The sequence below is a fragment of the Dendrobates tinctorius genome, unplaced genomic scaffold, assembly GCF_039654945.1.
Source record: "Dendrobates tinctorius isolate UK_male_01 unplaced genomic scaffold, ASM3965494v1 ptg000211l, whole genome shotgun sequence".
NCBI lineage: Eukaryota > Metazoa > Chordata > Amphibia > Anura > Dendrobatidae > Dendrobates > Dendrobates tinctorius.
Genome location: NW_027361878.1, coordinates 16804867 through 16828453, shown reverse-complemented (window position 1 = coordinate 16828453; position 23587 = coordinate 16804867). Strand labels below are relative to the sequence as shown.

The 23587-nt window shown below is 45.3% G+C and overlaps 1 protein-coding gene across 2 annotated transcripts in view; it reads right to left on the bottom strand.

Moving 5' to 3' along the window:
• Window positions 1-23587, bottom strand: part of DPF2 (double PHD fingers 2) — an 85776-nt gene that overhangs the window by 56732 nt on the left and 5457 nt on the right. For both annotated transcript variants that reach the window (XM_073554520.1, XM_073554521.1), the window contains exon 2: window positions 4734-4894. In XM_073554520.1, the coding sequence (XP_073410621.1) occupies window positions 4734-4894 (161 nt within the window). The remainder of the gene's footprint in view (window positions 1-4733; window positions 4895-23587) is intronic.

Genomic DNA, 23587 nt, shown 5'->3' with positions numbered 1-23587 from the left:
TGTCCGGCTTCTCCCATTCTTTTTTGATCAGGCCCTGTATGTTCTCGGTTAGCGGGAACACCCTGTGTCTCTTTTGGCCCAGGTCCCCCAAACATTATGTCCTGGACTGACGAGGGTCTGATAACCCCATGGTAGACCTTACTGCTTTTACTAGTGTCTACCTCCTCTAGGGCAAAACAATGACGGCCTCCCGTTTCCTCGTCTGAGGATGACGAGCAGGTGTTCGAGGTATGCAAGGTAATTTCCCCCGATGTCGAGGCGTCTGACTGGGAACCCACTACAGCGCTCTTTTGAACTTTTTGCCCGATTCAGGGATGTAAGGCACTCTGAACCTCCGATCTGATTACAGCTCTTAGGTCAGAGGCGAAATCCGGGGTTTCCTCACAAAGCACCTCCTGTATGCATGATTTGCAGAGCTTCTTATCCCATTAGACTGGTAAGGCTCTACTACAAGTGGGACATTCCCTGTTCTCTCTTTTCCCCTTCTTTCCCTATTAAGGGAAAAGCAGCCTATTACAATGGTGAACATTCTCGAAGATCACTCACCAGATATGCGCGGTTGCAGGTACCGGTTTGGAAGGTGGAATTATGTCCTGAATAGACTGATCCAAGGATGGCGACTTGCTTCTTGCAGCCAACCTGCTGTGCTGCGTGGAGTAGCTGCTGGAAAGGCCGTCACGCCTGTCCCACTCCTTCTGCCGGTGATGGTGGTGTTGCTGCTGATGCTTGGGCTGCTGCTCCTCTTGTTGGTCGCTGTCCTCCATGATGCACAGGACGCTTCTAGCCAGGAGTAACTTCAGCGCTTGCTATTTGAATTTCCTGGCGTGTGACGTCACATCCTCTCCCATGCTGCACCGCTCTCTCCCGGGGAGCACGCACTGCGCATGCACCGACCCAGAAGTCGTCCATTTCCGGGGCAGCGGCCATGTTGGTACACCTCTGTACATGGCGCTGCCCGACGTTTATCCTGGGTCCCCGCTAGCCCCTGCCTCCTTTCCGGAGCAGCGGCTCCGTCGTCTCCCCTCTGGTGGCTTCGGGCACTGCACCCGCCGTGAAAGGGGGCTCCCCGCTGTCAGTGCCCGGACCTTTTCTCTTTCTTTTTCCCGGTATGTACATCTGTCGGTCACCCGTCAGGGACAGGAACCCAACAGAGGGCGGAGGAGAGGTGCCACCTTTTTATCTGTAGAGTCCTCTCCCTGAAGGGAGGATCCCTCTCTCCGTCATGCTGTCATGGGTGAGAGAGAATGGTCCTGTATTTGGCTCCATCCATCTTCCCATCTGCCCTGTCCCTGCTAAAGAAAAGCAGGCCCAAACCATGATGCTGCCACCACCATGTTTGATGGTGTGTTCAGGGTGATGAGCTGTGTTGCCTTTAAGACAAACATATCGCCTGGCATTGTTGCCAAAACGTTCGATTTTGGTTTCATCTGAGCAGAGCACCTTCTTCCACATGTTTGATGTGTCTCCCAGGTGGCTTGTTGCAAACTTTAAACAACACTTTTTATGGATATCTTTGAGAAATTGCCTTCTTCTTGCCACTCTTCCATAAAGGCCAGATTTGTGCAGTGTAAGACTGATTGTTGTCCTATGGACAGACTGTCCCACCTCAGCTGTAGATCTCTGCAGTTCATCCAGTGATCATGGGTCTCTTGGCTGCATCTCTGATCAGTCTTCTGCTTATTTGAGATGAAAGTTTAGAGGGACGGCGGGGTGTTGGTAGATTTGCAGTGGTGTGATTCTCCTTCCATTTCAATATGATCGCATGCAGTGCTCCTTGGGATGTTTAAAGTTTCGGAAATCATTTTGTATCCAAATACGGCTCTTTTGTACAACAGTATCACGGACCTGCCTGTTGTGTTCCTTGGTCTTCATGATGCTCTCTGGGCTTCAAAACAGAACCCTGATACTATCACAGGGCAGTGGCATTTATACGGAGACTTGATTACACACAGGTGGATTATATTTATCATCATTAGTCATTTAGGACAACATTGGATCATTCAGAGATCCACAATGAACTTCTGGAGTGCGTTTGCTGCAATGAAAGTAAAGGGGCCGAATAATATTGCACGCCCCACTTTTCAGTTTTTGTATTTCCACAAAAATTTAAAATAACCAATAAATTTTGTTTAACTTCACAATCGTGTCCTACTTGTTGTTGATTCTTCACCAAAAATTTACATTTGGTATCTTTATGTTTGAAGCATGACATGTGGGAAAAGGTTAAAAAGTTCCAGGGAGCCAAATACTTTTGCAGGGCGCTATATATCTATATATATATATATATATATATATCTCTCTCTATCTCCAACAATGTAGACCAGCTCACTCCTGTGAACCACCTGGGACCTCAGCTGACCTGGTTAACTCCGTTGTGCCCGGATCTGGATGTAGGAGTCCATCCATACAAATGTGAACATCGACAGAACAAAGTCCAGAAATAACGTGAGCAATCCAGGATGCGGTTAAAAATTTTTTTGTCTTTCTTTTTATTCATAAATCCATTAAAATACAATGGTCCAAGCAGTTCAAAACAGCAATAACGCAGGAAAGTAGTGCAGATAGGACTACGCGTTTCAGTGGTAAAACCCGCCTTCTTCACGGTCCAGAATCTCTGGACCGTGAAGGCGGGTTTTACCGCTGAAACGCGTAGTCCTATCTGCACTACTTTCCTGCGTTATTGCTGTTTTGAACTGCTTGGACCATTGTATTTTAATGGATTTATGAATAAAAAGAAAGACAAAAAATGTTTTAACAGCATCCTGGATTGTTCACGTTATTGCTGGACTTTGCTCTGTCGTTGTGTGTATATATATATATATATATATATATATATATATATATATATATATATATATATATATATATATATATATATATACACACACAGTACAGACCAAAGTTTGGACACACCTTCTCATTCAAAGAGTTTTCTTTATTTTCATGACTATGAAAATTGTAGATTCACTCTGAAGGCATCAAAACTATGAATTAACACATGTGGAATTATATAAATTACCAAAAAAGTGTGAAACAACTGAAAATATGTCATCTGGCGTAGCACCCAATCACTCTCCTTCTTGGTCAAATAGCCCTTATACAGCCTGGAGGTGTGTTTGGGGTCATGGTCCTGTTGAAAGATAAAATGATGATCCAACTAAACGCAAACTGCATGGAATAGCATGCCGCTGCAAGATGCTGTGGTAGCTATGCTGGTTCAGTATGCCTTCAATTTTGAATAAATCCCTAACAGTGCCACCAGCAAAGCACCCCCACACCATCACACCTCCTCCTCCATGCTTCACGGTGGGAACCAGGCATGTAGAGTTCATCCGTTCACCTTTTCTGCGTCGCACAAAGACACCGTGGTTGGAACCAAAGATCTCAAATTTGGACTCATCAGACCAAAGCACAGATTTCCACTGGTCTAATGTCCATTCCTTGTGTCCTTTAGCCCAAACAAGTCTCTTCTGCTTGTTGCCTGTCCTTAGCAGTGGTTTCCTAGCAACTATTTTACCATGAAGGCCTGCTGCACAAAGTCTCCTCTTAACAGTTGTTGTAGAGATGTGTCTGCTGCTAGAACTCTGTGTGGCATTGACCTGGTCTCTAATCTGAGCTGCTGCTAACCTGCCATTTCTGAGGCTGGTGACTCGGATGAACTTATCCTCCGCAGCAGAGGTGACTCTTGGTCTTCCTTTCCTGGGGCGGTCCTCATGTGAGACAGTTTCTTTGTAGCACTTGATGGTTTTGCCACTGCACTTGGGGACACTTTCAAAGTTTTCCCAATTTTTCGGACTGACTGACCTTCATTTCTTAAAAGTAATGATGGTCACTAGTTTTTCTTTACTTAGAATTTGTATTATGGAAAGAAAAAAGCAGCTAACAGTCTATTCAGTAGGACTATCAGCTGTGTAACCACCAGACTTCTGCACAACACAACTGATGGTCCCAACCCCATTTATAAGGCAAGAAATCCCACTTATTAAACCTGACAGGGCACACCTGTGAAGTGAAAACCATTTACGGTGACTACCTTTTGAAGCTCATCAAGAGAATGCCAAGAGTGTGCAAAGCATTAATCAAAGCAAAAGGTGGCTACTTTGAAGAACCTAGAATATAAGACATTTTCAGTTGTTTCACACTTTTTTGTTAATTATATAATTCCACATGTGTTAATTCATAGTTTTGATGCATTCAGAGTGAATCTACAATTTTCATAGTCATGAAAATAAAGAAAACTCTGAATGAGAAAGTGTGTCCAAACTTTTGGTCTGTACATTATATATATATATATATATATATATATATATATATATATAATTTTCCCCTAGAATTAGCCATATTTTGTATATAGCTTCTTACATATAATCTTGAATTGGGGAAAAAAGGAGCAAATGTGGTCATAGAGGGAGAAAGTAGGGGCGGCCTGTGTCCACACAGTAAGAAAGCAAACAAACTGAGCAGCTGGATTCTGTAGCCATACTCTCCCCTACTATCTGTATGTGTATATATGTATGCTGAGAAGTTGAAGTGGTATTCACAAGCTGCGCTACTGCATATGTTAATGCAGAGTTGTGCGATGCTTGCACTAATAACTCAGTTATCACAATCTCATGCGTTCATTGGAGGCAGCAGAGGAGCTTGGCTTCAGTTTCATGCAGATTGTGCACTGTGGGAAGCCAGCCTGACTAACTTTAGCCAACGGCATACAGTACAATATAATGGTGTCATACCTGGGCCCCGGTGTCTCTTTTCCATCCATATATAACAATTGCTCTGAGCTACACCCGTCTGGGAATCCAAGAATGGCATACGAACGCTGCGCTCTGCACATAAGCGAGCGTTGTAATTGTGGCACTGCTCCATGGCATCTTTATAGTACTGCTCCCCGATCCTAGGCAAATCAAATAAAAATGAAATACAAATCAGCAGTGCCCGTTACAGTCACACTTTTAATGATGCCCTAAAACGGAAATGCAAAACGTAGAAGCTCGACACGAAAAAGCTGAACCAGGAAGAGCAGCAAATTGTTTCAATTAACTTTATTAAAAGTAAAACAGAACCCCTTAAGTCTGTTACCACGGAAACAAAGCATTCTATGTAGAAGCCACAATATACATTCCGTGGTGTTCTAATATATTCCAGGGAGCTTCAGAACGTCACTAGCTAAAAACTTTACTTGTGTTCGGCCTATTTCACAGCTACTCCAAGCAAGCTCAGAAATCAGATCTACATAATGCTGCCACCGTCCCCCCCACGAAACCAGAGATATCTCATCAAGGGAGCACCAACATGGAACAAAGTGAACCAGTGGCAAGAAATTATGAGAATATTATGTTTCACAACATACCAAGCAATGAGCATAGGGATCAACGAAGAGCGGAACTTCCACCACGACCCATTATCTGTATGCTGGCTCTGGCCATGATGATTGCAGGTATACTCACCATTACTATTCCTGGAGTCAGACAAGAGGATATAATCCAGGCAGCACAAGAGTTTTTGGAAGAAAATCCAAATCTGAATTCACAGTAGACAAGAGGCAACCATAAACTTAATGCCAGGGAGGAGACCAATACACTCCAGCTGATTCAAATAGATTTCTTTGCCTGTATTTTTATTTTAGAGTCACAGGGATGATTGCAAACATACATTACCAGTAGAACAAAGTGGCAAAGTCTGCTGTCAGCTCTTTGTTGTGGGAGGCCACAAGGACCGCCACTTTTGCTTACTGGGGAGGGCACGATTATACCATACTATAATGGAAGGGAAAATATGTGGCAATGGTCACGCTGCAATTTGTATGGAGGACAAGGGTGTAGTTAAGGCCCCGTCTCACATAGCGAGATCGCTGATGCGTCACCGATTTTGTGACGCACCAGCGATCTCGCTACATGTGAAACATAGCAGCAACCGCCCCAACCCCCCCCCCCCCGCTGGATATCGCTGATCATGCTCGAATGTCTTGTCGGGATCGCTGGTGCGTCGCTATGTGAAATGAAACCCTTATAGAAATGACAAAAGACTCACTTGGCACCTGCAAATCAGGAAAAACTGGTGTGCACAGGTGCAAACTAAGAGTAGCCATCTTTATACATAAATAAATTTACACACAGTTACACCCATACACACCAGCTCCCCGATTACCAAGTGCCAGTCTCATACTGGCTCGCTAACCCAAGCACTCCAGCCTCCAGGATGTGGCGGGTTTAATTGCACCAGAATCCTACCTACCCAGAAATTCAGGCTTTAACCCAAGAGAGGTGTTCACACTAGGATCCCAGCAAACCGGAGATCAATTTGTCGTTGAGTGCTGGGCCAGAATGAATTGGATAAAAATTATATAGATTATGTATCTCCATTTTTTCTTATTACCTGGAGCAGAAATGCTATTCTTATTTCACATTTACATGCTTTAGTACTACAGAGTGTAACTTTGTTTAGAATGTTCTAATCACCATAGTTACGCCTCCTACACATTGCTGTATTAGGACCTTCATATTAACCAGAGCCTTAAGAGTTTAAGGAAAAAATATCAACGTTTTCACTGGAAACTGTGCGCTATATAATTTACTAGTATAATTCCATTAGACCAAGTGCCCCAATCCACCAGCAGCCCCCCCCCATCCCATGTGCCACCAGGCCGGCTCCCAGTGAAGAACAGCAAATCGTAACTGAAAATTGTTCAGGATGACAGGACACTAGGGTGATGACTTTTAAAAATTTTGCAAAACAAAAATGAAACCCCTTACATTGGTGGAACAATTCCATACAAATGACATTAGTATTATCAAATTTGTAAAATATTCAAAAAAGTTCCCCCTCTTTTTCATTTCAAAATTTTCAAAAAAAAGATTTTTCGTGTTTTAATTTAAATCTATAAAGAAAATATCTTTCTAAGTTGTAACAAAAAGTGGCATTTTATTCACATCTAGAACATTCTGGAATATTTAAAAATATTTTGTAATTTAGTATTATCTTTTCATTTTCAGTGCAAAGCTTCAAGTTTTACGATCAAGAAGTGCAGGACAGGTCATTCAGAAAATGTCTTCTAGAAATTCCAGCAACAGTGTAAAGGCAAACAGGTCTATCTGGACGAGGAATCTGCCCTCCTATTCTCAACATAAAAGGGATCCAAGTATTCCATATGTTGAAAAGCTCTCCAATCTCACGCGGATGCCAACGAACTGCCAAATTCTTGGAAACTTCAGTTTTCTGTTCAACAGCGAGAAATGGCGAACGCAGAAGAAGGCGGCAATTAAGTGTTTGAAGGCGCACTGGTTGGTCGAGGAGTCATTAATTGACATTCCCAGATCTAACCAAAATGCTGAACGTGCTGTAAAACTGATGGAGGAACTACAGGCGAAATCTAAACAAATTGAATTTTTGAATCTAAAATTCATAAGAAAAAAAGATTTTTAACCACTTCTTTTGTACATATTGTACTTATAATTAACTGTTTTATACCGTATTTGTTAAAAAACGAATAATAAAAGTTGCTTAGTTATTACTATTATCGTTTCAGTAATGCAAAATTGCATGTCCTTTTTTTGGGGGAAAAAATTTTTTTTGCCTTATTTCATTTGAATGAAAGGGGGAACTTTTTTTAAAAAACAAAAAAAAGCAATACTTATTCTTAAATAACCCATAAAAGTTCCTCCATTGCACATGGTTTCATAAAAAAAAAAAATTTTTGTCATTACACTACAGGATACTCCGTTTTCTATGAGCAATCAACCCCTTTAATTTAAGTATCTATAAGAGATCGAATACTTTTGTCTTTTTTAGATACGTCGGTGAGTCTATTAAGATCAATTTTTATAGTAGTAGAGAACTTTTAAAGGGCTTATCTGGAACTTAGGTGAGAGGGGATTAATACGAGTCTAAAAACTTACCGACCGGTATTTGCCAACTACCTATTTTGCCATGCGACGATCTCTCCCAACAGTGCGATTACAAACCACTCAAGTCGACGAGTCTCCTGCTTCCTCTGACGTGACGTTAACACATCAGTGTCACTGTTGATGTCATGCTGATTGACAGACGGCTCAGCCTAACGCAACGGGGACCAAGCCGGCAATCAACATGTTACCGGTGATGCCTCGACGACAGAACAGAGCGGAGGAGATTGAACGGTTTTGTTGCCGTGATCTCAAAGGAAGCAGGAGAATCCCCACCTGAGGCGGGAGAGATCTACCTGCTGGTAAGGTCTTAGCCCTAATGGAAAAAAAAAATCCTAAGACCAAGATGGCACTTTAAGTAAATGTCAGCAGAACTGACAACTATAAGGACTCTGTAAATCGCTGACACATGCATGCTGCATTCAGACATGTGGATGATCAACAGAGGAAACTAGGAATCATTGGCCCGATAAACAAGAACTAAACGACTTGCTGTATAATCGATCGGTGCTCACTAAGGTGCACTTACAGAAGCTACAAGCATAAAAGAAAAAACAAGGCTTTGCTATAAACCTCTCCCTGACAGGTGTACAGAGCGGGCACCAAACCCAGCCAATGCAACCAAAGCTCTGAACAGTGCTGTTTAACCACATAAATTCTTCTGCTTTGAGGGTGACAGCTGCATGTAATGGGTGTTACAGTAAAACAGATGTAACCTGTACAGTAAATGCTGCAATAAACATGGAGTAAAAAGCTTTGAAAAGGTGAAAACATTTTTTCCGCAACTCTGGCGTTGTGCCAAAATCTGGCAACGTTTGGTTTTAAAGTCACTTTTTCCCCAGCTGCAACGAAGTTGGTGGAGCAGGGGGTGGTGGTAACAGGTGTGATGTGACAACACATCTAATTTATGATTATGGCATTTCGTGCACTCCCTGATTGAAGTTTCTAGCGTAGCACACAGAGGTACCCGCCACTCATCAGACGCTCCACAGTCATGAAGAGGTGAACACGTCTACACGAGTCAGGAGTGTCTGATTCCATCACAGCCAGTCATCAAGACCAGTGGAGAAAAAATAAATAAATCATTGCCAGTCCTAATGAATCAGGGCTTAGAATTTTTGCTTTTTGGTTATAGCATTACCATCTAAAACTACAATAAAAAGTGATCAAAACAGCTTTTGAGCTCCAAAATGGTGCCCACTCCCCATACAAAAAAAAAGCCATCACACCGCACCATCGAACAAAAAAAGTAAGTAGAGACACGCCATTTTTTTTTTTTTTTTTTACACTTTTTAAAGCCACTTAAAGGGAATCTGTCACCCTTTTTTTGGCCTGTCAGCTGCCGGCATAGACATCAGGGGCTCATCTACAGCATTCTGTAATGCTGTAGATAAGCCTCCGATGTAACCTGAAAGAAAAGAAAAACACGTTATATTATACTCACCGAGGTGGGCGGTCCTGTCCGATGGGTGTCGCCATCCCGTCCGGCGCCTCCCTTCTTCATGCGATGACGTCCTCTTCTCCAGTCCTGTAATGGCTCCGGCGAAAGCGCACTGCTCTGCCCTGTTGAGGGCAGAGTAGAGTCCTGCAGTGTGCAGGCGGCAGGAGAGGTCTGGCGCCTGCGCACTGCAGAATTCTGCTCTGCCCTCAACAGGGCAGAGCAGTGCACCAGCGCCCGGAGCCATTTCAGGACGGGAGACGAGGACGTCATCGCATGAAGGAGGGAGGCGTTGGACCAGACCGCAACACCCATCGGACCGGACCGCCCACCTCGGTGAGTATAATGTAACCTGAAAGAAGAAAAACATGTTATATCGGAGGCTTATCTACAGCATTACAGAATGCTGTAGATAAGCCCCCGATGTCTATGCCGGCCGCTAATAGGGCAAAAAAAGGGTGACAGATTCCCTGTAAAGAAGTGGTCCATATTTTGCATGAACATCTGCTGTCACTATGTGACTGTTGACTTGTGAATGCTCACACGATGTGCTGTGATTTTGGCAGCGAAACCAAGCAGCAGGGCTGTGGTGTACTGAGCATGTACATAAAGTGCTAAAAAGCTCAGATCCTTAGATCAGGAACAGACATTTATAAGACATTTCATAACTTTGCCAAATTCTTATGAAAATTTACAGCACATCCTGCACCGAGCTACCGTACCCAATTATATATTTAGGAGTTGGTGCGCTTTATACCAACTCCACAGCCCTGCCGAGCGGTCACATGACCAGTACATTACATGGGAAAATGACTGGTGTAATTCAAAACTACAACTTGCCCTACAAATAAACAAGCCCTGCCCTCATGCAGCTGTGCTGACAAAGGAGGAAAAAAAAAAAAGTTATGGCTCCTGGAACAAATAAAGGAGCAAAAAAAAAAAATCACTCAGGCATGAAGTGTTTAACCACTTAAGTCCCAAGGGTGGTTTGCACGTTAATGCCCGGGCCATTTTTTACAATTCTGACAACTGTCCCTTTATGAGGGAACGCTTCCATGGATCCCGGTGATTCTGACATTGTTTTTTCGTGACATATTGTACTTCATGTTAGTGGTAAAATTTCATTCAAATAACTTGCATTTATTTGTGAAAAAAAAACGGAAATTTGGCGAAAATTTCGCAATTTTCCAACTTTGAATTTTTATGCCCTTAAATCACAAAGATACGGCACACAAAAAACTTGATGTGTAACATTTCCCACAGGTTTACTTTACATCAGCACAATTTTGGAACCAAAATTTTTTTTTGTTAGGAAGTTAAGGGTTAAAAATTGACCAGCGATTTCTCATTTTAGCAACACCATTTTATTTTTACAGACCACATCACATTTGAAGCCACTTTGAGGGGTCTATGATAGAAATTACCCAAAAGTGACACCATTATAAAAACTGCACCCCTTAAGGTGCTCAAAACCACATTCAAAAAGTTTATTAACCCTTTAGGTGCGTCACAGGAATTTTTTTGATATTTAAAAAAAAAAATACTTTAGGTTCAATTTTTTTTATTTTACCAAGGGTAACAGGAGAAATTGGACTGCAAAATTTATTGTGCAATTTGTCCTGAGTACGATACTGATATGTGGGGGGGAACCACTGTTTCGGCGCATGGCAGAGCTCAGAAGGGAAGGAGCGCCGTTTGACTTTTTCAATGCAAAATTGGCTGGAATTCTGATCGGCCGCCATGTCACGTTTGGAGAGCCCCCGATGTACCTAAACAGTGGAAACCCCCCACAAGTGACCCCATTTTGGAATCTAGACCCCCCTTATCTAGATATGTGGTGAGAACTTTGAACCCACAAGGGCTTCACAGAAGTTTATAACGTACAGAGGTACAATTAAAAAAATCATATTTTCTCCACAAAAATGATCTTTTCACCCCCAATTTTTATTTTCCCAAGTGTAACAGGATCCTAAAAGTTAGTGAAATTTGTCCTGAGTACACGGATACCCCAGATGTGGGGGTAGACCACTATTTGGGCACATGGCAGAGCTCGGAAGGGAAGCAGCGCCATTTGACGCTTTTGGCTGGAATTGAGATCGGACACCATGCTGCGTTTGGAGAGCCCCTGATGTACCAAAACAGTGGAAACCCCCCACAAATGACACCATTTTGGAAACTAGACCAACCAAGGAACTTATCTAGATGTGTGGTGAGCACTTTGACCCCTCCAGTGCTTCACAGAAGTTTATAACGCCCAGGTGTGAAAATAAAACAAATCGTTTTTTTCCACAAACATGATCTTTTAGTCACCAATTTTTTTTATTTTCCCAAGGGTACCAGGAGAAATTGGACCCCAAAAGTTGTTGTCCAATTTGTCCTGAGTACGCTGACACCCCATATGTGGGAGAAAAATGATAATTACTTAACGGTAATTTGATTTTCCAGAGCCATGACAGCACCGCACATGAGAGAAGGTATCCGCCCCCAGGAAACAGGAAACCTGTAGCAGAGACATAAGAAGGGGGCGGCACCTCTCCCCTCAGTTTGTTTCAGAGTATGCAAGGTAACCGCCTTATTAGTTTACATACATGTTATATGACAGCGCTACTAATATTCACCTTCTTTTCCCTTTATATACATATATTTACACATCCAGATATAATTTTAAATCCTCTGGTGCACCACACAACCATCACCAAGATAGGGCGGGAATAATGCGGTGCTGTCATGGCTCTGGAAAATCAAATTACCGGTAAGTAATTATCATTTTTTCCCTTCCCCATGACAGCACCGCACATGAGAGGAAACATAGAATAGACTCCTAAGGTGGGACAACAGCAGACAACACTTTTCTCCCAAAGGCCAGATTTGAGGGCCCTAGGTGTAGTCTATAGTGTCGGAAGAAAGTGGATGGTGAGGACCATACTGCTGCTTTACAGATCTGCTCAACTGAAGCATTTGCCCTTTCAGCCCAGGACGTGGCTATGGCTCTCGTAGAGTGAGCCGTTACACCCAGTGGGGGAGTGAGATCCGAAGAAGAGTGAGCTAGTGCAATACCCATACAAAGCCATCGTGCAGTCGTTGACTTTGAAGCTTTTTTACCCGTTTGTCCCCTGAAAGGAGACAAAAAGGGCTGAAGACTGTCGCCATGATTTTGAGGCTTCTATATATTGAAGCAGGCAACGTCTGACATCTAAACAATGGAAGGTTTCCTCTCCCTGGGATTTGGGTTTCGAACAAAACGAGGGCAAAATTATCTCCTGCTCCCTGTGGAATTTGGAATTTACCTTTGGTAGGAAGGCTGGATCAGTTTTTATGATCACTCTATCATCCAAAAAGGTGGTATATGGTGGATTTACAGATATCGCCTGCAGCTCGCAAACACGAGCTGAGGTTAGGGCCACCAGGATTACGGTTTTTAGTGTCAGCGCCTTTATTGGGATGGAAGCAATCGGTTCGAATGGAGATGCTGTCAGTGCCCTTAATACTAAATTTAGATCCCAGGGAGCTACCATAGGTGTTAATTTTGTGGGCCTGGATGTGAAGGAGGCCTGAATGAATCTATAGATCCATGGGTGATCTGCCAGTTTTTGATCAAACAATGCACCCAGGGCCGATACCTGCACTTTTAAGGTGCTTGTGGATAGTCCTTTTTCCAGTCCTTTCTGGAGGAACTCTAGGATCTCCTTTATTGGTATTTTCTGGGCTGTTCTAGTCAATTGTCGGCCCGTGAACTGTAAGAATTTTTCCAAAATTTTTGGGTATTTCCCTGAAGTTACCTCTTTCCTGCTAGCGAGCAGGGTGGTTACTAACGAGACTGAGAACCCTTTTGCTAGAAGGAGTCCCCTCTCAAGTTCCACGCAGTGAGGTGCAGCCCGTGAACCCTGGGGTGTTCCACTGGGCCCTGGTATAGCGGATTCGGGGTATCTGGGAGGATCCATGGGTCCGAGATAGACATGCGTCTGAGCCATGTGAACCATGCCCTTTTCGGCCAGAAGGGCGCAATCAGGATTATTCGAGCTTTTTCCTGCTCGATCTTTTTTAAGACTACTGGAATCAATGCCAACGGGGGGGAACGCATGTGCCAGGTGAAATTTCTACCGGTGTAGTAGTGAATCCACCCCCTCTGGCCGCGCTCTTGGATTTAGGGAGTAGAACCTGTCCACTTTCCGATTTTCCCTGGTGGCAAACAAGTCTACTTCTGGTGTGCCCCAGGCAGCGCAGATTTCCCCAAATATTTTTTGACTTAGGGACCATTCTCCCTGGTGTAGTACATGACGGCTTAAATAATCGGCCAGATAATTGTCTGCCCCCTTTAAATGTGTACCCGATAAGGATAGAATATTGTTTTCTGCCCAAGCGAATAATTCCCTGGCCTCTGCCATAAGGGTTTCCAACCTTGTACCCCCTTGTCTGTTTATGTATGCTATGACCGTGCTGTTGTCGGATAATATGGTGACATGTTTCCCTTGTACTTTTTGCTTTACTAGGGGAAGGGCTCGCCTTACGGCCGCCAGTTCTTTTAGATCTGAGGATGCCTCCCTCATTCCGGGTGCCCACTGGCCCTGTAGGGTTTGTTTCCCTATGTGTGCCCCCCAACCACTCGGACTTGCATCCGTGGTCAATACCACCGAGTTTTGAGTCGTCCAGGGCACTGCTCTGTTTAGGTTTTCGGTGCTCAGCCACCATTTTAGGGACTCCTGCACTTGAGGGGGAGAGGATAATCTCCCGATCTAAATTGGAAGGACTCTTCTCCTGCTCGGACAGGATCTGCCATTGTAGTTCTCTCGTATGGCTTTGTGCTCACCGGACCGCTGGAATTGTCGCTGTTAACGTGCCCAGGAGCGACATTGCCTCTCTTACTGGTATGGCTCGACCAGACTGTATCCGTTGTATTTTTTTGTGGATAGCTCCAATTTTCCTTCCTGGAAGGCTGCACTGTTTTAATGAGCCCAACTGAATTCCAAGGAATTCTTGTGACTGTACTGGAGTTAATTTGGATTTTTTCAGATTGATCATCCAGCCTAACCTGGTTAATATCTCCAGGACCCTTGTAACTGCATCTTCGCAGTTTTCCCTGCTGTTTGCTATAACCAGGAAATCATCTAGATAAGGTACTAACAGGATATTTTCCCTTCTTATAAAGGACGCTACTTCCCCGATGATTTTCGTAAATATACGCGGGGCTACTGATACCCCGAAGGGTAGGCACCCGGTACTGTAGATGAGTGGGGATTTGAGCAATCTCTACTACCAGTCTCAGATATTGTTGGTGTTCTTCCCATATTGGGACATGGTAATAGGCATCGGTAAGATCTATTACTGCCATGTAGCAACCTGGGTCGAGCAGTTTTACTGCTGACTCCAAGGTCTCCATTTTGAATTTTTCTGTTCTGATATATTGGTTCAGGGCTTTGAGATTGAATATTGTTCTTAGTGACCCATCTGGTTTTGGCGTGAGGAACCGAGTACTGTAAAACCCTTTCCCTTTCTGATGACACGGTACTTTTATAAGTACCTCTTTTTGAATGAGGAGCTGGATCTCCTTTTCTAATGTAGCCTGATTCTTCTTGGCTACCCGGGTCACTTTTAGTCTTTGAGGAGGAAGGGTTAGAAAACTGAGTCGTAGGCCCTCGGCCAACAGGTTGGTTACCCACTTTGGAGGTGGGCAATGCTACCCACTGATGGACAAAGAATCGAAGCCTTCCCCCAACCGCCCTGGCGTCATTGCTTGGTATCGGGTCTCGGGGTGGTTCTACTAAAGAGGAAACCTCTCTCATTCCTTCCCCTCCAGGGCCTACCCCGCGTGGTTCTATCGTCTGGCCGCCCTCGGCTCCCTCTATTCCCTGTTCCACGAAAGGACGAGTGAGCCTCAGTCCACCGACGCCTAGGGAAGGGGGTTGGAAACCGTTTTTTCTTATCTGATGCTTTTTCCAAAATTTCGTCCAGTGCTTTTTCAAATAAGTATTGGCCCTCACAGGGGACGGCACAGACGGCACCTTTGACTGGAAATCTGCTGACCAGTTTTTTAACCAAAGTGCTCTGCGGCCTGAATTAGAAAAGGCGCATGCACGGGCAGCACCTCGGACGGAATCTACTGCAGCGTCAGCCAGGAATTCCGCTGCCTTCTGTAGGAAAGGTATTGCCTCCAGCAGTGTCTCCCTTGGGCATTTATTCTTAATTTGGTCACTTAATTCATCTAACCACTTGACCATAGCACGTGCTGTACAAGTTGCAGCCACGCCTGGTTTAAACGACCAAGCTAATGCTTCCCAAGCAGTTTTTAGAAGAGAGTCTGCTTTCTTGTCGAGGGGATCTTTTAGGACGCCCATGTCTTCAAATGGCAATGCTATGCCTCTGGATGTACTAGCAATGGCGGCATCTAGTCTGGGAGCTTTTTCCCCATTTATCGCATACCTCCTCATCAAACGGGTATTTACGTTTAAGCGCCTGCGGTATGGACATTTTTTTTTTTTTTGTTGGGTTTTCCCCACTCTCTCTTGATTAAATTTAACAGGTTATCATGGAAGGAAAAACCCTTCGTTTTTTTCCCCTCAAGATTGCTAAACATAGCATCTTGAATTGATTTCGGCTCATTTGGTGTCTCAAGTCCCACTGTGGACCTTACAAGCTTTAGCAATTTCCCAATGTCTTCAGATAGGAAATACGGAGGACCCTTTTCCTCGTCCGAGGAGTCCAGGTCCGAGTCCGAGGCCTCTATCTCCCCTTGCTCTTCCTCACACTCTATATCAGTAGTTATCTCTGTGGGAGGCAGTGGGGGCGGGGGTGAGGCAGGTGTTTTATCAGTGCTACGTGTGCCATCTTTCACCGTCGATTTTACTTGCTCCCGGATCATAGCTTTAATGCTTTGGAGCAGGGATGGTGACTCTTCGGCCACTGTCTTTTTAATGCACGAGCGACAGAGTCGCTTCTCATACGTTTTAGCTAGGGCCTTTCTACATAACGCACATTCTTTGCATACACAGGGCCGTTGTTAATATATAGCGCTGCCTTACAAAGGCACTCACCTGGCCCCCCCCGACTTCAGGATCCATCCTTGTGTGCAGCATCTCTGGGACTAGTGGCGTCTGCCGCGTCTCCCTTCTTATGGAGGAGCGGTGCACGCTTCTGGGACTGCTCCCGCCCGGAAGTGCCCAGTACACCGCTCCTCCGGCGTGCGACGTCACTTCCGGTGCGACCCCGGAAGCCGTCGCCACTCAATCGGCGCCAGCGTCATGGTGGCCACACCTCCCCCGGCCCTGCCTCCCACTGGAGCGGCCGCCGGGGAGTCACAGGAGGAGGCCATCGTTTGCAGCGCCATCAAGCTGGGCTGAGGCGCACGCGACCGCGCCCCCTGCCGCTCTCTCCCCCCGGAACCTCAGCCTCCCGACCGGATCATCTCAGAGGGGGATCCCTCCAAAGGTACCGCTCTGCCCCAGGCATCCGCCTGCAGGAAACCAAACTGAGGGGAGAGGTGCCGCCCCCTTCTTATGTCTCTGCTACAGGTTTCCTGTTTCCTGGGGGCGGATACCTTCTCTCATGTGCGGTGCTGTCATGGGGAAGGGAAAAACTACTGTATGGGCACACGTCGGGGCTCGGAAGGGAAGTAGTGATGTCTTGGAATGGTCTGCAGGTGTCATGTTGCTTTTGGAGAGCCCCTAATGTACCTAAACAGTGGAAACCCCCCACAAATAACCCCATTTTGGAAACTAGACCCCCCACGGAATTTATCTAGATGGGGGTTCAAAGTGCTCACCACACAAGTGCTTCACAGAAGTTTATAACGCCCGGGCGTGAAAATAAAAAGATTTTTTTCCACAAAAATGATAATTTTGCCCCCAATTTTTATTTTCCTAAGGGTACCAGGAGAAATTGGACCCCAAAAGTTATTTTGCAATTTGTCCTGAGTAGGCTGATACCCCATATGTGGGGGTAAAACACTGTTTGGGCGCATGGCAGAGCTTGGAAGGGAAGGAGCACCATTTGACTTTCAACTCAGAACTGGCTGGAATTGAGATCAGACGCCATGTTGCATTTGGAGAGCACCTGATGTGTCCAAACAGTGGAAACCCCCCCAATTGTAACTCCAACCCTAACCCCAACACACCCCTAACCCTAATCTCAGCCCTAACCCTAGTGGGAAAATGGAAATAAATACATTTTCTTTTAATTTTATTATTTTTCCCTAACTAAGAGGGTGATAACGGGGGGGTTTGATTTACTATTTATGGCGGGTTTTATGTTTGGCAGCTGTCACACGCTAAAAGACTCTTTTTATTGTAAAAATAGTTTTTGCATCACCACATATTGAGAGCTATAATTTTTCCGTATTTTGACCCACCGAGTCATGTGAGGTCTTATTTTTTGCGGGACGAGTTGACGTTTTTATTGGTATCATTTTCAGGCATGTGACATTTTTTGATCACTTTTTATTCTGATTTTTGGGACGCAGAATGAACAAAAACCAGCGTTTCATGAATTTCTTTTGGGGGGTGCGTTTACACCGTTCCGCGTGTGATAAAATTGATAAAGCGGCTTTATTCTCCGGGTCAGTACGGTTACAGCGATACCTCATTTATGTCTTTTTTTTATGTTTTGTCGGTTTTATGCAATGAAAACTATTTTATATAAAAAAATAATTGTTTTTGCATCGCTTTATTCTGCGAGCTATAACTTTTATTTTTTCGCTGATGATGCTGTGTGGCAGCTCGTTTTTTGCGGGACAAGATGACGTTTTCAGCGGTGCCATGGATATTTATATGCGTCTTTTTGATCGCGCGTTATTGCACTTTTTGTTCGGCGGTATGATAAATCATTTTTTGCTTCGTTTTTTATTTTTTAAGGGGTTCGCTAAAGTGGTTAACTAATGGGACAGTTTTATAGGGCGGGTCGTTACGGATGCGGTGATACCAAATATGTGTACTTGTATTGTTTTTTTTATTTCCAAAAAATGAATTTATTGGGGGACTTTTTAAAAAATAATTTTAACACTTTTTTTTTTAACTTTATTACATTGTCCCAGGTGGGACATCACTATCCTGTGACAGATCACTGATCTGTCACATCACAGATCACTGTGACAGATCAGCGATATGTCACAGGCACTGCTGCAGACTTCCTCATGCCTGCGCTTTGCAGGCACTGAGGAAGCTGGCTCCCTGCAGGCCCCCGTCGCCATCTTGGATTCGGGGGCCTGCAGGGAAGGAGCCCCCCGCAGCAGCGCTGCACATTGCGCTGCCGTGGGGGGCTCAGGGAAGCACGGAGGGATCCCCCTCCCTGCCGATGCTTCCCTTTAACCTCCGGTACACCGCGATCGTGTTTGATTGCGGTGTACAAGGGGTTAACGTGTCGGGGGCTGTCTGCGACCGCCCCTGACACATTGTGCCGGGTGTCAGCTGTGATAATCAGCTGAAACCCGGCCGCGATCAGCGGCGCACACCACGTGGGCGCCGCTGATCGCTATGACGTACTATCACGTCCATGGGTATTAAGTCCCAGGGCACATGGACGGGATAGTACGTCTCATGGCAGAAAGGGGTTAATATAAATTACTAGGGACAGAGGTGCGATCCCACACTGGGCCCTCTGTGCCCCATGGAAAATACACGATGAATAGATCTGGGAGAACAATGAAGACAGAGGCAGTGACAACACAAAGAAGGACGGGCTGCAAGGAAATGTGCAGCTCTACTAAAGGGCCTAGAACCAACCAGAGAACAAATGCTATAATGTCAACAATTAAGGTAAACAGGAATACTCCGGATAAGATCAAAACCGGAAGAAAGGAGTACAAAGACCTGTATATAATACTAAAAATGCCATATTTTTTTAATATTATATCATAAAACATTAAGGACAATACTTTATTTGAAAATGACACAAATTAAAAATTAAAATTACAAAGGACATGAACAGTGACAATGTGGTATAGATAATTCATGTAAGGACAGGGTATAAAAATCTACATTAATTTGTCTATGGATATTGCACAACCATTTGTCCCGGTGCATATATGGCCACTTAGAATAGGAGACTAGCCTATATAAATATGTGCATAATTAATAGTCACTTACAACAAGGGTATTAAGCTTCAAACTCTAAGGGTAAGTGCACACGCTGCGGAATCCGCTGCGGATTAATCCGCACGGATTTTGCAAAAACCGCAGATAATCCGCAGGTCCAAAGACCTGCGGATTATCTGCGGTTTTGCCTGCGGTTTGGTCCTGCGGATTCACTATCTCCACAATGGTGGAGATAGGAACCCGCAGCGGTTTCCGCAGAAAGAATTGACATGCAATTCTTTCTGCGGATTCAAAACCGCAGCAAATCCGCGTGGATTTTTCCGCAGCGTCGGCACAGCGTTTTTTTTTTCCAATTCATTTGAATGGTACTGTACACCGCAGCTAAAACTGCTGCGGGTCCACAGCGGCCAAAACCGCTGTGGAAACGCAGCGGAATCCGCAGCGTGTGCACGCAGCCTTAAAGTGCCATACTTAGTGTTGAGCGATACCCAAAAATATCGTATCGGATGGTATCGCCCGATACGAAAAAAATATCGGGTATCACCGATTCCGATACCGGAAGTCCCATTCAAGTCAATGGGACTTCCGGTATCGGAATTTAAAAAAGCCCTTTATTTCCTTGTTGGCTAATTCTACATAATTGAAAACAAATAAGAATCATGTAGAATGTATTGTTGGAGGTGGAGGAGACATTAAAGGCATAGTGGTTTATTCAAATCACATGGCATAGCATTAATTCCAATTTTTTTTTTCAAGACGTTCGGAGTTAAAAAGATATTGACTATGTTAACCTTTTTTATATTTTGTCAGATATGTATGTTTCACAACTTCCATGCTCTTCACCTTCTTTTGTACTTCTCCCACACTTTCTCCTTCATGATCCGCAGCAGTAGCATTTTTTCCATCAACTTTTTCTTCACCTTATTAATCTTCTTAATCTTCTTCCCATTAATTTTTTTTTTCCATTCTTCATATTCTTCTTATTCAGCTATTATTAATTTTCATATGCTATTTCTTCATCTTCTTCCTATTCTTTTTCTTCATTTTCTTATGGCGACAGGCATTCCTGTAGTACTTATCTATAAAAGTTATAAGATTACACCTTACGTTCTGCCTGTCACAAAAGATTTACAACAGGATTTGTCCGCGTTCAGTTTGGCCTGCAGCAGCCGGCATTTTCCAGGGGCACCATGAGGAGGATCGGACTCACCCCCATTTACTGCTTAGTCTTCTTCTGCTTATAATTTTGATTTCTTCTATGATGATTTTTAGCGTTCTGTTCTTCTGCTTCTTGGTGGTTGTCTTCATGTTCTTTGTCCTCTTGGTCATATTATTTAGGGTCATATTTCTGGTCTTCAGGGTCGTCGTCATGGAGATCAATAAGGATTACCAAAGTCAATTTCAAAAAGCTTGATCTTGGAAATGTAGCAGAAGGTACAAGAAGGCTGAGAAACTGGCGAGAACCAGCTGACAGTACTGGAACCCCTAGTGGCAGCAGAAGGAACAATAGCCAATGGCACTACTGAGGAACAGCTGACGGTGCTGGACCCCGGTTACTATGCAGGAGGTACCTGTGCTACAAACCACTACCAAGGACCAGCTGACCTTGCTGGACCTCGGATACCGAGATGGAGGCACCTAGGCCAAAGGCTCTGGCGAGAACCAGCTGACAGTGCTGGAACCCGGATGGGTAGCAGAAGGAACAAGAGCCATGGGCACTACCGAGGACCAACTGACGGTGCTGGACCACGGTTACTAAACAGAAGGTACCTGTGCTAAAAAGCACTACCAAGGACCAGCTGACGGTGCTGGACTTCGGATACCGAGATGGAGGCACCTAGGCCAAAGGCTCTGGAGAGAACCAGCTGACAGTGCTGGCACCCGGATGGGTAGCAGAAGGAACAAGAGGCAATGGCACTACCGAGGACCAACTGACGGTGCTGGACCACGGTTACTAAGCAGAAGGTACCGGTGCTAAAAAGCGCTACCAAGGACCAGCTGACAGTGCTGGGCCTCGGTACCGAGATGGAGGCACCTAGGCCAAAGGCTCTGGCGAGAACCAGCTGACAGTGCTGGAACCCGGATGGGTAGCAGAAGGAACAAGAGCCAATGGCACTAGCGAGGAACAGCTGACGGTGCTGGACCACGGTTACTAGACTGGAGGTACCTGTGCTAGAAAGCGCTACCAAGGACCAGCTGACGGTGCTGGACCTTCGGATACCGAGATGGAGGCACCTAGGCCAAAGGCTCTGGCGAGAACCAGCTGACAGTGCTGGAACCCGGGTGGGTAGCAGAAGGTACCCATCCAAAGCAAAGTAGCCAGGCCGCAAGCCGGCCGCAGTTACCGAAACCCACAGTCCTACAGGGGGTCCATGTCCCATTGGCACTACGGATCCAGCCTTCAGTGCCAGTTCCCGCAGCCCACATAGGAGTCACCTAAACTGCAGGCACCGTAGAGTCGGCTAACCCGGCCGCAAGACGACAGGGCAACGGATTGTTGGCATAGTGACCTTGACACTACCCGGAAACAGCTGGCGTGCTGGAACCAGGCTGGGCAACAGGGAGTACCCGTGCCAAAGATACTGCCGAGCACCAACTGGCGTTGTTGGAACCCAGTGACAATCATGGTGAAGGCCGAGGCCTACTTGGTGTAGTTTTAGATTGTTTGTAGGCTACAACAGACTGTCAACGTGCTCCAATTAGGCATCTGTCTCCACTCTGTTTCCAGGATTTCACGTGACCACCAACACCGTCAGTTTATGCGTACAGTAGCCGTCTGCCCAATCCACACGTGTTCCTGTGTTACTGGGGTTCTGTAATGTCAGCAGATCCCCTGATGTGTGTCTGCCAATGTCTCCTGCTCTGTCCACATTCCCACCACTTGCAGTGGGAAGGTGGACAGCGCAGGAGACAGTGCAGGACACACATTGGGGGATCAGTTCACGTTACAGAACACCAGGAACACAGGAACAAGTGTGGAATGCGTGGACAGCAACTGTGAGCAGGAACTGGCGGTGTTGGAGGTCAGGGGAAATACTGGAGACAGAGGCCAAATCAGAGAATGTTTAAATCAGAAGTAGTTACAATTTGAAGGCAGCAGTTTGCCCTCCACACAGCAGGGGATCTGCTGACGTTACTGACCCCCACTTTCACATGAACGAGTGTTTATTTTCTGTGCGGACAGCACTTCTGAGCACCAACTGGCGGTGTCGGAGCCCAGGGAAAATCAGGTAGTAGGCCGAGGCCTCCTTGGTGGCAGTTTTCGATTCTTTCTACACTACTGTCAACGTACTCCAATTAGGCCGCTGGCTTCACTCTGTTTCAACTATTTCCTCTGGCTTCCAACCACGCCACTTGCTGCTCTGAAATACCGTCTGCACAACCAACACTTGTTCCTGTGTTACTGGGGTTCTGTAACACCAGCTTCTCCCTAGAGGTGAGTCAGGCAATGTCTCCTGCTCTGTCCACTTTTCCACTACAAGTAGTGGGAATGTAGACAAAGCAGGAGACATTGCCGGACTCACCTCTGGAGATGAGCAGATGTTACAGGACCCAGGTACCACAGGAACAAGTGTGGATTGTGCAGACGGCACTTGAGAGCGGAAACAGGCGGTGTTGTAGGCCGGAGGAAATACTCAAAACAGAGTGGAGACAGAGGGCAAATCAGAGAACATATAAAATCAGAGGTAGTCAGAAGTTGTAGGCAGCAGGAGAGTTTGCCGTACACACAGCAGGGGATCAGCTGACGTTACCGAACCCCACTTATACATGAGCGAGTGTTTTGTCTGTGTGGACAGCACTTCTGAGCAACAACGGGCGTTGCTGTAGCCCAGGAAATAAAGTTCAGGTCATAGAAACATGAACACAACAGGAGACCTGGATCCTGTTGCCAGCCATTTATTCTGGAAGAGGACTGGCAAATTCAGGTGAGATCCAGGCCTTGTTCATTTTCACAAAAGTAAGCCGGTCAACATTATCGGCGGATAGTCGCGTGCGACGGTCTGTTACCACACCACCTGCAGCACTAAAGGCACGTTCCGATAATACACTGGCAGAAGGGCAAGCCAGCACCTCCAATGCATACTGGCTAAGGTTTGGCCATGTATCCAGCTTAGAGACCCAATACTTGAATGGGGAAGAGCCGTCTGGGAGTACAGTGACAGGGCAAGACAAGTAGTCTGTCACCATCTGACGGAAACGTTGCCTCCTGCTGACTGGAGCCGTCT